Genomic DNA, 16,280 nt, shown 5'->3' with positions numbered 1-16,280 from the left:
TGTAATTTTAACATAAAAATAATTTTACCATCACTAACTAATTATTTGCAACAAGAAAATTCCAACATAACTCAGCCAGCTATACCATGCTTTTACTAGTTGTTGTATATTTCAGTTGGTGTGAATGTTTATAGCACTTTTAATACCCTTGACTTGTTCAGTCAATATTATCTGTGTGATAATGAAGTGAAAGTAAAGCCTGAAAAGCTTTGCAAAAGAATCAATATTTTGGTCATAATTATTTCAACTGCATCTATTTCAGCTGATGCCCACAGAGTAAAACTTTGTGGAACTCCTAAAGGAAAGAGTGATTTCATTAATGCTTCCTTCTTGAAGGTAAAATAAGCTTATTTTGATGTTACTATAATGATCATCAATTTTTATGACTTGCTACTTATTTCTAAACCAGCAAAGTTTTATTAACTCTATTTATCATCAGTTAAATGTAGAGTTCATAGTTTAGATTTCAGTATTTGAATTTATCTGGCTAGTCAATGCTGTAGAGCAATTAAATTAGAATGGCTTCAACTAAAAGTTGCTTTCTTGTTGCTGTCATTGAATTAAATGTAAGCAAAACATGCATTGCATTATTTGCAGATCTATCTAAAGTAAGTTTAACTTTAATAGTTATTAGTATTTCAATATTTACGGTAAAGTTCACCAATTTGCAAAGTGTTATGATACTACAGAAAAAAGAGAAATTGCTTGTATTTAAAGTGACTCAAAAACTATTGCTTCTCTAGCTATACATTTCTATACTAAATAGCCAAAAAAGATGTTTTTCGTTGTGTGAAAAATATTGAGTATATTTTATGTTTTTGCTAATATGATTCATAGTTTTGCAAGTAGCTAAATTTATTTAAAATAACGGCACAGGTTCTTTCATGGCACTAGTAAAGTAGCCCAACATCCGAAATAACTCCTTTTTGTGGATGTGCTTTAGGAAATGTTAAATGCAACAATTTTTGGTGCTTTATCTATTGTACTTGCTATTTAACCTTTACTCTCTTTAAAGACTTGAAGATTTGACACCAACCTTACCTAATGTTTCTTGCATCCGCATCACAAATTAATACATGATTGCAATTTCGTTATTTTGATTTTTTTACTGCCGATTTGAAATAAATTTATAGCAATTAATGAAATGGCTGGCCACTACTTTTGTGCAGCAAGTTCACTAGATATTATCTTTGTATTTAGTACTTCATATGAATCTTGTAAAGTTGTAGTATTTATGGTCGCCTTTTTGATAAATTACTCAATTGTGAAGTATATGTTTATTACCAAAGTTCTAGCAAACTACTAATGTGTACACTAGAAATTTTTAAGTATTTCATATGAGTCTAATTGCTATAATATTGTATAATAATTGCATTTCAAAATCACACATAATACCGCTTACACTGTTGTAGGGATATTCAAGGGATAACCAGTACATAGCTGCCCAAGGTGGGTTACTAGTAGGTCTACAATCATGATAGGTGGATGTTGCTGATAAATTTTTCTTGAATATTGGTTCCTATTGCTAGATATTTAGCTTTATTGTGTAAAAAGGTTCTCTAAAATGTTTAGCGATGTTCTCATCCAGTCATTTTACACCTACTTGTAGCGAATAACCAACTTTTAGTTTTTATTTCTATAGATAGACGTCAATGTCAAAGAAGCCTATTACCCAATATGATTGAATATCGCGAACTTACATAATATCTGCTATCTTATTCAGGCCCTTTTACAAATGAAACAGTTGCAGACTTTTGGTTAATGATCTGGGAGCAGAGACCGAGTGCTATTGTCATGGTTACAAGAGCCATTGAGAACACTAAGGTAGTGTTATCAGTATATTTTCAACTCAGTAGACATGCACTTAACTTCACTTAACTTAATGAATGAAAGAAAATAAGATCCTCGACATTTGATTTTACTCCATTTTAGGATTGGCATTATATATTGGATATGTTGTATAGTCGGTATATAAGGCATTAATATGTTGTATAGTGGGGTATATAAGGCTTTAATATGTTGTATTGTGGGGTATATAAAGCTTTAATATGTTGTATAGTAGAGTACATAAGGCTTTAGTATGTTGTATAGTGGGGTATCTAAGGCTTTAATATGTTGTATAGTGGGTTATATAAGGCTTTAATATGTTGTATAGTGGGATATATATGGCTTTATTATGTTGCATAGTGGGTATATAAACCTTTAATATGTTGTATAGAGGGGTATATAAGGCTTTAATATGTTGTATAGTGAGTATATAAGGCTTTAATATGTTCTATAGTGAGGTCTATAAGGCTTTATTATGTTCTATAGTGGGTATATAAAGCTTTAATATGTTGTATAGTGAGTAAATAAGGCTTTAATATGTTGCATAGTAGAGTATATAAGGCTATAATATGTTGTATAGTGGGGTATATAATGCTTTAATATGTTGTATAGAGGGGTATATAAGGTTTTAATATGTTGTATAGTGGGGTATATAAGGGTTTAATATGTTGTATTATGGGGTATATAAGGCATTAATATGTTGTATAGTGGGGTATATAAGGCTTTAATATGTTGTATAGTGGGGTATATAAGGCTTTAATATGTTGTATAGTAAAGTATATAATGCTTTAATATGTTGTATAGTGGGGTATATAATGCTTTAATATGTTGTATAGAGGGGTATATAAGCCTTTAATATGTTCTATAGTGGGCATATAAGGCTTTAATATGTTGTATTGTGGGGTATATAAAGCTTTAATATGTTGTATAGTAGAGTACATAATGCTTTAGTATGTTGTATAGTGGGGTATATAAGGCTTTAATATGTTGTATAGAGGGGTATATAAGGCTTTAATATGTTCTATAGTGAGTATATAAGGCATTAATATGTTTTATAGTAGAGTACATAAGGCTTAAATATGTTGTATAGTGGGGTATATAAGGCTTTAATATGTTGTTTAGTGGGGTATATATGGCTTTAATATGTTGTATAGAGGGGTATATAAGGCTTTAATATGTTCTATAGTGAGTATATAAGGCATTAATAGGTTTTATAGTAGAGTACATAAGGCTTTAATATGTTGTATAGTAGGGTATATAAGGCTTTAATATGTTGTATAATGGGGTGTATATGGCTTTAATATGTTGTATAGTGGGGTATATATGGCTTTAATATGTTGTATAGTGCGGTATATATGGCTTTATTATGTTGCATAGTGGGTATATAAGCCTTTAATATGTTGTATAGATGGGTATATAAGGCTTTATTATGTTCTATAGTGAGTATATAAGGCTTTAACATGTTGTATAGTAGAGTACATAAGGCTTTAATATGTTGTATAGTGGGGTATATATGGCTTTAATATGTTGTATAGTGGGGTATATATGGCTTTATTATGTTGCATAGTGGGTATATAAGCCTTTAATATGTTGTATAGATGGGTATATAAGGCTTTATTATGTTCTATAGTGAGTATATAAGGCTTTAACATGTTGTATAGTAGAGTACATAAGGCTTTAATATGTTGTATAGTGGGGTATATATGGCTTTAATATGTTGTATAGTGGGGTATATATGGCTTTAATATGTTGTATAGTGGGGTATATATGGCTTTATTATGTTGCATAGTGGGTATATAAGCCTTTAATATGTTGTATAGATGGGTATATAAGGTTTTAATATGTTCTATAGTGAGTATATAAGGCTTTCATATGTTGTATAGTAGAGTACATAAGGCTTTAATATATTTTATAGTGGGTATATAAGGCTTTAATATGTTCTATAGTGAGTATATAAGGCTTTAATATGTTGTATAGTAGAGTACATAAGGCTTTAATATGTTGTATAGTGGGGTATATAAGGCTTTAATATGTTGTATAATGGGGTATATAAAGCTTTAATATGTTGTATATAGTGGGTATATAAGGCTATAATATGTTGTATAGTGAGTATATAAGGCTTTAATATGTTGTATAGTGGGGTATATAAGGCTTTAATATGTTGTATAGTGGGGTATATAAGGCTTTAATATGTTCTATAGTGAGTATATAAGGCTTTAATATGTTGTATAGTAGAGTACATAAGGCTTTAATATGTTGTATAATGGGGTATATAAAGCTTTAATATATTGTATAATGGGGTATACAAAGCTTTAATATGTTGTATAAAGTGGTTATATAAGGCTATAATATGTTGTATAGTGAGTATATAAGGCTTTAATATGTTGTATAGTGGGGTATATAAGGCTTTAATATGTTGTATAGTGGGTTATATAAGGCTTTAATATGTCGTATAGTGGGGTATATAAGGCATTAATATGTTGTATAGTGGGGTATATAAGGCTTTAATATGTTGTATAGTGGGGTATATAAGGCTTTAATATGTTGTATAGTGGGGTATATAAGGCTTTAATATGTTGTATAGTGGGTATATAATACTTTAATATGTTGTATAGTTGGGTATATAATACTTTAATATGTTGTATAGTGGAGTATATAGGGCTTTAGCATGTTGTATAGTAGAGCGTATAAGGCTTTAATATGTTGTATGGTGGGGTAAGTAAGGCTTTAATATGTTGTATAGTGGATTATATAAGGCTTTAATATGTGTTCTACTGAACTAAGCATTAACTTTTGTCACGGCCTGAAATTTTGTCACTCATTTTTTCTTACTTTATTTTTGCTATATTTTTCGCCAACCTCATTAAACTTTCTCTAACATAATTTAACTGTACAATAAAACCTAAGAGATGCTGTAATCGAAAATGGCCTTTTGCATACTTGAACATTTAATGGCCATCAAAAGGAAAAATTAAACTTTATTCGGTGCATCTTTGGAGTGACATAATTTGAGCTGTTAAATGTAGTTGGTAGGTCGAAAAGGAGACAAAAACGTTTTGGTAGGCCTACTAATTACGTTGTCATACCTTTGAAAAAAAACAAATTGAAATGGATTATTGTTGGCAGGCTAATAGAAGTTGTCTGCTTCCTGATTGTCAGTGGGAAGCAATTGTAATTACGACTTTGCTACCAGTTTGTAGAGAAAGTGTAACTACTTTCACATAATGAATGCTAAATGGGAAACTGGCCGATGTTTATCTTTTCATCATTTTGAGAAGGTTTTCAGTGAACAGCATATCGGCATATTTGCTAGTTCAATCATAGTTTAATTTCAAGCATAAATCTATTGAAATTATACGGTGAAATAGGATTTGTATGCTAAAACAGACAGCCATCATGTTCTACTACGTAAAACAAAATAGTCATATATTAGGTACACCGTAGCCCGAGGGCGCACCCTACACCAAAGGTAGAATCTGTCAGCACTTGTAGAGTGAACTCAATTTTTTTCCATTTTTAGAAAAAGTGTATGCAGTACTGGCCGCTAGAAGTAGGAGTCTCCAAAGTATTTGGTGACTTTTATGTTTCTCTAAAAAGTGTGAATTTGTATGCTGAATTCTCAATGAGTCATCTAGAGGTTACTAAGGTGAGTTTTATCTGCTAATTATCAAAGATGAAGTCCTATAGTCTAATATTTGACTGAATGTGAAAAACTTTAATTAGTCCTGTCGGTATATTTGTGTGTGTTATGCTATACTTTTTTTCTTTGAGACACTGGAATAGTTCAATATAGTAATAATTTTTAAAGCCTTATACAAGGAAGTGAACAGATAGCCATTTGAAATTAGTTTTCTGTCTAGTAAACAAGAGAAACAATTTTTGCTATTACGAAGCACTTCTTCGCAGAATGATATGGTATTCTTACATCTAAGTAAGCCGTATTCATAGTAAAATTATTTCAAATGTTATTTTTTTCTTTTAGTAAACTACTGTTTTATAGTAAGTAATAAAATCGATAATAAAAATACCTCTTTCTGTTGTGCAAACGAAATCCATTTTTACTAAAGCCATTTTTTCCATATTAGAATGGAAAAAAGAGAACCATCACTCACTTCAACTACTTGTCATGGCCTGATCACGGTGTTCCTGATATTGAGATGTTTGTTTCATTTCACCGGCTCATCAGTTCTAGGATTAGCAACAGTGAAACACAGCCTTTGCTTGTCCACTGCAGGTAAGATTTTATTCACAAAAAAGATGCACAACACCTATGTGAACATGCAAATGCAGTGTAGCGCCTTGCAACTATCAGTAAAATTTAGAAGTAAACAAAAGCTTATGAAAATTCCTAACTTATAGCCTCAAATTAGTATTATACAATTCTTTCTGAGCTTTTTGGTTTATCTATTCGTTTGTATAATAATTCTCCTTAATTCGAAATGTTTTTTAGTTAGCCGAAATAATGACTTTGTTGTTCAACTAAATAACAATTTTCTAAATGGTTGATGTCAAATGTACCAATAACGTATACAGTAGAACATCGATTCTCAAATGCTTCGATTCTTGACAAACTCGGTTTTCGACCTGAAAATTTGAGATTGGTTTGTGTCAGATTTTGATAATAGATTCGGTTCTTGACCAAATCGGAGCACGCGCTTCATAGTAAAATGTTCGGAACAGCTCATGGAACAGCATGGAAACATTTGTTAACAAAGGAAGATGCAAGCTACGCTTAATAAATTATTTACAAAAAAAAAGAAACCAGCTGGGACGAAGTCCCTCTACAGAAGATATTTGCTGGAAAGACAACTCCTTTAGTCGCGTTAACCCAAATCGTTTCGGAGAAAGAATCTGCTTCAAAGGTGTGTGTGCGTGTGTGTGCTTGCGAGTGTGCCTGCGTGCCTGCATGTGTCTTTGCATGTGCGCGTGCATGTGTGTATTTTATTTCATCAGTAATGAAAATATAACATTAAGCAAAAAAAGATATAGTTATAATATTGATCAAGTCAAACAAAAACATTGAAAGTTTAGTTTCTACTCGTTAAGGCATGATGAGACCCACATGCGCGGTAGTGCTGCAGCTAGTCAAGGCGCTGGTCATACAGGAATTGGCCAACCCAAACAGCAGTTCTGAATTAATTTAGGCTTACCAAATGACTTTTAACATTAAATCTAAAACTAGTAGATGCAGTTGTTTTGCATAAGTCTACTGGAAGACTGCTCCATTGTGATGGTACTCTGTGTTCGATTGATTTTTGACCTGAAACAGTATAAAATAATGGTAAAGGTAGATTGGTTTCTAAAATTCTGGTGTTATATCGTAAGTCTTTTTTAGTTTCGTCATCACTTGAGTAAATTTTTGAATAAGCTACCAAAAGAATTTCACAGTAGTGAAGTTTATCAACAGGCAGAAAAGACAGCTAAACATACAGGAACCAAGATTAAGTTAGTTTTGGTTTATTAAATATTTTGTGCCATAGACGTTTTTGTGATACTAGCATTTTTTAATTAACAAAATTGAGCATTTCCCTATGACTACAAAGAGTAACTAATTTTTGAGTTAATAAACGCATTGTATATTAGTTTCATAATACTTCGGGGTAAAAATTTAGAACATCTACTATTCAGGCCTGACATAGATCCTATCTGCTTATTCAGCTTATTGATGTGTGTATCCCATACCAGGTGATTGTCCAAATAAATTCCTAAGAACTTGATTGAAGATGTCTCCTCCAACTCCGAACCAAGTAATTTTATCACTTTTTAATTGAATTTTCTTTTGATGATTTATCATTACATTATACATTGTTTTGTTCATGTTTATAGTTAATTTGTGTGTATTACACCGTTGTTCAATTTTTTAAAGTTCATTTCTGACTATACCATCATTATTCAATTTGTTGGACTCAAAAAATAACTTCGTAATGTCAGCATATACATGTATAATAGGTTTTAAATAATTAGTAGATAACACAAGATCATTAATTATATATATTAGGAATAATGTTTGAATCAGGATAGAACCTTGATGAACACCTAATTTTATAATTGAAAAGCTAGATTTATAATTTTCCATGCAGGTTACCCGTTTTGTATATTCCAAATACTTTTTTATTCAGTCAACAAAATTTGATGAATAATGCATATATTTTAATTTGCGAATGAGTATATTGCGGTTAATAGTGTCAAAAGCTTTACTAAAATTAAAAAAATTAAAAAATATCCTTAGTGCTGCTCTGCCATGGGTCATTGCCAATAAAACTTTATTTGTGAGCTTAATTAACGCTTGGCTAGTCTTTCAATCTTTTCTGTAACCAAATTGTTGTGTCGTTGGAATACTGTTATTTTCTAAATATTTGAATATTAGTGCATGGACAACTTTCTAAAATTCTTTACTAAAAACTGGAAATATAGATTTTGGTCTATAATTTGATAAATGCTTTGGTGAAACCTTTGTAAACAAAGCTTTATCTTTTGCTATCTTAACCCTTTCGGTGCCATAAACGCATTTATGCGTTTTCTTGGGACAACTGCAGTAGACGCATTATTGCGACTTTCCCAGCAATTGTGTAGTTATCTGATTTTATTATTCATTGACAACATAACCCACGGTTTTCAAGACTTTTATAAAATTGAAATTGTTGTGCGAAGACTTTTATAAAATCAGCCTAAAACAACCAAGCAATTTTAAACGTTTATTTGAGAATCTTTGATCTGTAAACAAATATTTTTTGTGCGAGTTTGTTAACTACCACGCGCGAGTTGGAAAACGGATAATTAGTTATATTGATGACATTATAGTCTGTTCACATTTAGATTTTCGTGATTATACTGACACTTAAAGTAGCAACACGGTCTCTGATAGTGGTGAAAGTAATAATTTTGCATGAGTAGGGAACACTGTGGAGGATCGTTTTAGCTTCGGATCAATTGCAGCTTCACATAGCTTTATCATCGCACAATGTATAGATTGAATTTTTGCATAACAATATTGGTTGAAATGTTGGAAAAATTAAATATGTAACAAAAATGTTCTAGATAAAGATTGAACTTGAAAAAATACTGTATACCTATCATGAAGCAATGTCAACAGTTTTTTGGTAAAATGGCTAGCACTAGGCCGACAGCCGACTTTGTACATGGTTAGCAGTGAAATAGTTAAGGTTATCAGCAAATGTATCTAATTTTAAGCTGGTATTTATAATATAATCCAGAGGATAAGCTAAAGCAGGTGCTGCAATTTTCACAAGCTTAACTGGAATTGAATAGGGCTTTATTTGCATTCAGTTTATGTAACCAACTCTCATCATAATCCTCACCAACACTGCTAAACTGAAACTGTTGGTAACCGATACAAATTTTCCACACTGTCCTGAAAGCCTGGAGCGTAAAGTAAACATGTCATTCTTGTTTATATTTTCTTTTTACACAAATTTTGATGTAACCGATCTGTTGCACTTATCACAGTTTTGTTATCAATTATGCAATTTTTGGTATTGTTCTTAACCTAGAATGTTTTCAATGTTTTAAGAGCATAACATACCAAATTTTTACTATTTGTTTTATGTTTTCATCATCATAGATAGAAAATCTTTTATTTATAATAAACATGATCTCTAGCTACCCATTTTTATTTATAGTTAGTAATATAAAGTAGAGTTTATGTTGTAAAATGTTAAAAAAATACTTTACTGAAGTGGTTTTCTGGGCTTGGAACAGATTAAAAGTTACATATTTTAGTTCTAATGGGAATAATTATTTCGGATATCAAACCACTCGTTTTTTGAACAACTTGCTGGAGTGGATTATGTTTGAGAACCGAGGTTCCACTGTACAAAAATTATCTTATTAGTTTTAAAAAAGAATCGTTTCCTTTAGAAACTACGACAAAGTTGGACATGTCATTTACTTTTAGAAACTATGACAAAGTTGAATATGTTATTTACTGAGACATTTTACCGATTCATTGAGTTTTTTTAGGATTTGTGACAATAAAAGCAGTAATGCATATAAGCCTTAGCATTAGGCCTTTAGATTGTAAACTTATAAAATAAGGGCGACAAAAAACTTTTGAATATGCTTATTTTTTTAATTGCAAACCCTTAGAATACCTCGCAATTTTTGCAGGCAAAACCAAGTTCAACAATATTTAGCTTTTAGTTTTACCAATAGTTGCCTCATGAAAGGTTTTTTGTCGTTTGATTAGTAGTCCGAGTAAGGGCAGGATAACTAGACTGGCACATTTAAAATATTTCTATTTCGCAATACTTAAATGCATTACATGAAAAAATATCTAATGGTTAACGAAGTCTATATTAGCGAAGGGCAGTTTTGCTGACCATATTCTTTAGTATAAGGAGCTATCTGGCTTTGCATAAACTCACCAAAGTTATGCAGTCATGCCTTTAATCGTATTATGTTTCAGTAAGTCGTAGTATACTGCATTATAGTAAACTATGATGTGGTTTCATAAAGTAACCATTATGTTTCTGCATACAACTTAATGGACTCTAAATCTCTGATCTTGTTATCGTGTTCAAAACTATCAAACAAAAGACATGAATTGGACGATAATTAATGGATAATAAAGTATTGGTTTTTAGTGTTCTGAGCTCATAAGCTTCAGAAATTTAGATCAAAAGGCTACCAACTAGACCAATCCTCTACTGCTAATCTTGCAGACTAAATTTTACCATAACAAGACAGTTTTTCAATATAATAAAAATGTTTCTTATTGGAAACAGTTATTAGTTTACTCTGTTAAAAGTATGTGGTCATCTATTTAAATTGCAACTCAATAATCTACATTCATATTCATTCAGAGCACTTGTAGTTAATAAAAGCATTCATTGATCATCATGAAACATCTTACCTTAAAATTAGAAGTAATCTTGAACGATGCTGTTCTAAATTTTAGTATTTTATCGAAACTGGAATGCAATCATAAACACAGTTAAATTAAATGACTTTGTTTTAACAGATCATTTTAAGCTAACCAATACAGGTAATTAGATGTAGTCCACAGTTCCGTGTTTATGCTTTCCACCACATAGCAGATTAAGATATGGCATCAATGAAAAACCGCTATCCACATGTGTTTTAGTGCTGGTGTTGGGAGAACTGGAACTTACGTTGCTCTTGACTACCTACTTGACCAGGCAGCAGCAGAAGGAGTTGTGGATGCTTTTGAGTGTGTGAGTGAAATGAGAACAAGAAGGCCTTGCATGATACAAACTGTGGTATGTACCAATCTTCTTAACAACAAAAATGAAAATAGACAACATACGACATACATACATACATACATACATGTCCTAGTAACTACGTTTGTTTTACATGACATATCAGAAGATTCAAAATGGGACTATTGCTTCCATTATTGACAATGAATTGAGTTGATAGAATAAGTATGTAGTCTTGGTTATCTATCTAATTGTCTTCAAAGATCCAGTCGTTCATTATTCATATCTAAACACTTCAGGAACAATATGAACTGCTACATGATGCTCTCTATGAGTCACTATCAACTGCAAAGTTTAACTGCCAACCAACAGACATAGAATCTAGAATGGCAAAGCACTTGCAACAACCAGGAAGTGATGATGACCTCATCTCAGCCGAGTTCCAGGTTGGTAAATCTCTGCAGAGACAGTATTTGGAGCTGGGGGTTAAAACTTTAGATTCACGTGAAATTATAAATAAGGTACCAGAAGAGGTTATACCTTGCCATAAACATGTAAATTATGTGAAACTTCTCATAAACATAAATTAGGAAAAGTCTGTCAACAGTTGATCCAAATTTGCAGAAAAGTAAGAATGATGCTAAAAAGATGATATTATTTCATAATCCGCTTAGACAAAATCTACTGAGAAAAGCTGTTTTCTTAATCTTGTAATATTCCTGTAATACAAGGCTGGATACCACACCAGAAGACAAGCTTAAAGCTCAAATACCACACTATTTATTAGCACTGTAACAATTCAGTACAGTAATACTTCAACTTACGAGTACTCCAACGTACGAGAAACTTGAGATACGAGCAAGTTTTCAAGCAAGTTTTAGCACTAACATACGAGCCATGTTTGAGATACGAGCACTTGAGTCAGTTGCCAAGTATGCCGGAGGTGTTTTATGAGAACAGCATTACTCTGTATTTTTCAACTGTTCAGGTTATACTGTTGTACCGTGTTTTTTTTTGTGCACGGTTTTCTGTGCAGAATTATGTGAAGTAAATGTACTGTGCGTAGACCAAAAGTTTGCCAATAAAATGAAAGATAATACAAAGAAAAAGCAAATGATAACAATTGATATTAAACGGAAAAATATGCGAAATGTGTATGCGTGATTGAGCTAGCTCGGCAATATGACAGAAATACATTCATAATTATCAAACCGAAGGATAATATTCAGGGCATTTAGTTCGCAAAAGGACTAACCATAGTTTCTAAACGGTGCAGTGATCTTCACAACCGCTGATGGCATTGGACAAACAATTGGCCGGTGACAGCGTAACTGAAACGATGTTATGTGATAAGGCCGGCGCTATCTATCCAAACTGTTTAATAGACATTTGGACAACTGGCTAGTGGTCGTGCATTAACCATTCGTGACGACACCCGTGTTTGTTCTCATCACAAAATGTTGCAAGGGCGACAAAGGCAAACGTCCTTAGATAGGTTTATCTTAAAACGGCCGGCTAGTCGTGAAAGCAAAAAAAAGGGAAAAATTTCTCGCTAACCAGCGAAAAACTTCCAACTATAAACGCCCAAAAAATTTTAAATACGTTTAGTTGAAAATGAAAGTTTGCTTTTAGGTTTGCTTCTCAGTTTGTCTTTTAACATTTTGATAAAATCCAAATTTATTAAAGTCAAATGTTGTAACGAAGGATAACTTATATCTCCCTATCTGGCAAATGCGAGTGTTAACTGCTATTGTATGTATTTAATTTTACATTTTAATTAATCACATTTCTTTGCATTTTTTATTTGTTGCTTTTTGAAAGCATGTAGTACGTAAGGCTAATAACCAACATGTTCTTTCTGTTACAATATCTTGTTTTGAGTGTTTTATTTGCTTTTTTTAGAGTATGGAAACCAATCAATATATATTTAATTGTTCTATATATAAATAATATGCCCCAACATGCGAGTAAATTGACATACGAGCTTAGTCTCGGAACGCATACGCTCGTAAGTTGAAGTATGACTGTATGTTTATATTACAGCATGCAAAGGAAAGAACTGGTTCTGTTGAGCACTCTTTTCTTCCTGGAAAGGACCCTGCAAATCACGATAAGAATCGATTCCATGAGATACTTCCATGTATGTATCTGTTTCACCTTCACTAGCAAAAGCATGTTTCACAACACTTGCGAGCAAACATGCCGTATCAGAGTTGTTTTCTTTGGTCTATTGCAAACTTTTCTAATTGTTTTAGCTGAAAGCTCCATGCCATTCCTCACAGATGGAGCAAATGGAAACTACATAAATGCTGTATTTGTTGATGTGAGTACGCCGGTTAGATGCATCTTGAATCAGGGGTTTTGGGCAGTATTGGTAATTACAATTCAATTCAGGTATCAGCTTTTAACTAAACTATACGGGCTTTGCTAAAATGTATACTAATTTCTGTTTCTTTCACATATTTTGCACAACAGGATAATGTAAAAATGCTGAAAAAGCTGAATCCTTAAAGTTCTCAATGTTTTTTCCAGCATGTTTATAAGTGTCTCTTAATTAGATGCCAATTCCTTACATCTCCACTTATTTTTAGCGTGGCGATTATTGTGGCAGTCCAGGAGTTAATACCACAATTGTTAAGGTAAAAATACATTTCAGCTCATAATCTATTATTTTAGGGCTACAGAGATAAAAAAGAGTGGATAGCCACTCAGCTACCACTAGCCAACACTCTTGCTGACTTCTGGCAGTTGATGATTGAAAAAGACATTTCAATCATTGTACAACTTGAGCCCAGCCCGGTGAGTGCAACAAGATCAAGCCTACTGACTGCTCTAAATCAATAAATTCAGTTTAAAAGAAATTATGCTTGAACGGCTGGTGAACAATTTTATTTTTCTCTTGTTTAAGCGTAATAATGTTGCTTACTTAGCACCCGCCATATTGTCATGCAGCTCCGAGCATTGGCACAAAACTTGCCAGTGTGTTTTGGTTGTTTAGCACAAAATACATGGCAGTTTGTTATTTATGAGTACATATTATTCACAAAAAATTTAAAAAAGTTATATATGAATACCATTGCATTCACTTGCATTGGTATTCATAAAACTATTACACGTGAATGCTTATGTACAGTTTTAATTTTGTTTCAAGTTATTTTAGTACCCTCATTTCTAGATTACTTTCTATCCAATGAAAGATTCAACTTCTCTTGAAGTCAATGATTTTGTGATACGAAGAGAAAACACAACTGAAGGAAGTGCAGTCAACCTAGTTGATCTTTACTTAAAAACAAAACAGGTGCTCATTTACTTATTCAATTTCACTCTGTCATACATACTGTACGTTCTGCCTACTCTTGCTCATATTTAGCATTGTGTTTTTAGTTTTTATCAGATCCAAATTTTAATGCACAAACTTGATAAAAAAATACGTTGGTTTTTGGTTCCTTTTAATTAATCACCGAGTTATTAAAATGAGTAACTTTTTTCCGGTAACTAGCAGTTTACTGGAAAAAAATGATTGTGAAAAGATAGCCAATGAACAATTTAGAATTTGTGAACAAAGACAAGTGTTAGTGTGAAATGGTTGAAATTATGCTGAGTGAGTTACATTGATTGATTGCTAGACCAGCCTGCAAGTCCGAGTGATCATACTAAACGAAAGAAGCTCTGAGTATTGTCCTACGCCTGATGCGATTATCTCCTTGCAAGAGACAACTGCAAGAGTGCAGCAAGATATGATGTGTAAGACAATGTGCACCACCTGCTTGTAAGTATTTTTGCATACAAAATTTTCTTTGAAAGTTTCAATTTTTCAATTATAATTGCTGAGACATAATTTTAGTTATTTCTCAGCTTCCAATGATTTATGATTTGTCATTGCAAAATGTATTATACTTATTATGTTTTTAATCTTTGCATTGATGCTGGCAACTCATCGTATGTTATACACAAAAGTATTCCTGATACAAATATTTTGCCTCTATCAGGGATGGTAGCACCAAGTGTGGACTTTTTATCTGCGCCCACAACGCTATAGAGCAACTAAAGACAGAGCAGCTGGTTGATGTTTACACACCGACTGTTATGGCTCAACTAAGACGACCTCAGTTCATCTCTACCATTGTTAGTAACTTACTACATATTTTGTTTTTGCTAGTGTATGTTCTTTTTTACTGCATTTGCAACATTCCTCTTTTCAAATTTTTCTTAATCATTCATATTTTCGAAATTCATAGACTAGTTTCTTGCTCATAAGAACCCAATTATGTTCTACAGCAATTTTTCATGCTTAATGGAAACCAGCTTCTCCACAAAATAAATAAACAGCTGCTAATTAGAAAATTTTTCTAAGTATGCTTATTAACCATATTTTAACACCAAAAACTTAAGCGGCTTTCTAAAAATAATGTAGCTATTTCCTATATAATAAGAAAGTAAGTTAAGGTTTGTCTGATGTATTTTTTCCACATCAGTTTGGTGCACTTGCATCATTCTCACTTTGAATAGTCTTTTGCACAATAATCTGCCCTACATCATCATTTTAATTAACTCTCTAAATTACAGATTTGCTCAAAAAAATACATGTTTGTATCTTAGCCCTACATTTACTGTTTCAACTATTCTATGTAAAGTTGTCAACCCATACTTTGTACACACCTAAATTTTTTACTGTCTTTATGTGGCCAAGAAATAATACTGAACTTACTGTTTTAACTATTTTATGTAAAGTTATAAACCCATATTTTGCACACACATAAATTTTTTACTGTCTTTATGTGGCCAAAAAATAATATTATTACCTTGTTTAATTGTGCTGAATTCAGGACTAAAATGAATGACTATCAATATCTTTTACAGGACCAGTATGAGTTTCTATCAATATCTTTTACAGGACCAGTATGAGTTTCTATATAGAGTACTCATTGATTATCTCCATGCCTTTGGAGAGTACTCTAATTTCAGATAATATTTTGATGCTGGAGGATGGAATAAGACAGTACTTCAACATCGTCAATAATATAAAATATTTCAGTGTGTCCTTTCATTGTTCAAGCTTCATTATCTCTTCATAGCTATTGATCCTTCCCAATGGATGCAAATGAGCGCAAAGTTTGAATATTTTATGTTAAATGTTTTAAAACCAACACAGCTTAATATGTAACACAAATTGTATTAGGACATGTTATATTTTTATATGCTTATTTTTATTAAGTGACATCACTAAAATTTTCCCAAAATCATTGTGTGCTTTGTTGGTACTAATTCAAT

General features: G+C 32.1%; 1 protein-coding gene across 1 annotated transcript in view; it reads left to right on the top strand.

Annotated features, from left to right (window-relative positions):
- Positions 1-15,978, top strand: part of LOC137404726 (uncharacterized) — a 111,931-nt gene extending 95,953 nt beyond the window's left edge. Inside the window, 13 exon segments of the mRNA XM_068090957.1 lie at positions 263-336; positions 1,413-1,449; positions 1,724-1,824; positions 5,348-5,473; positions 5,913-6,061; positions 10,931-11,066; positions 11,309-11,455; positions 13,053-13,149; positions 13,265-13,332; positions 13,686-13,808; positions 14,636-14,778; positions 14,999-15,134; positions 15,904-15,978. Of these exon segments, the coding sequence (XP_067947058.1) occupies positions 263-336; positions 1,413-1,449; positions 1,724-1,824; positions 5,348-5,473; positions 5,913-6,061; positions 10,931-11,066; positions 11,309-11,455; positions 13,053-13,149; positions 13,265-13,332; positions 13,686-13,808; positions 14,636-14,778; positions 14,999-15,134; positions 15,904-15,978 (1,412 nt within the window).
- Positions 15,979-16,280: the final 302 nt, after the last annotated feature.

The sequence above is a fragment of the Watersipora subatra genome, chromosome 9, assembly GCF_963576615.1.
Source record: "Watersipora subatra chromosome 9, tzWatSuba1.1, whole genome shotgun sequence".
Taxonomy (NCBI): domain Eukaryota; kingdom Metazoa; phylum Bryozoa; class Gymnolaemata; order Cheilostomatida; family Watersiporidae; genus Watersipora; species Watersipora subatra.
This window is presented reverse-complemented; position numbering and strand designations above follow the sequence as displayed.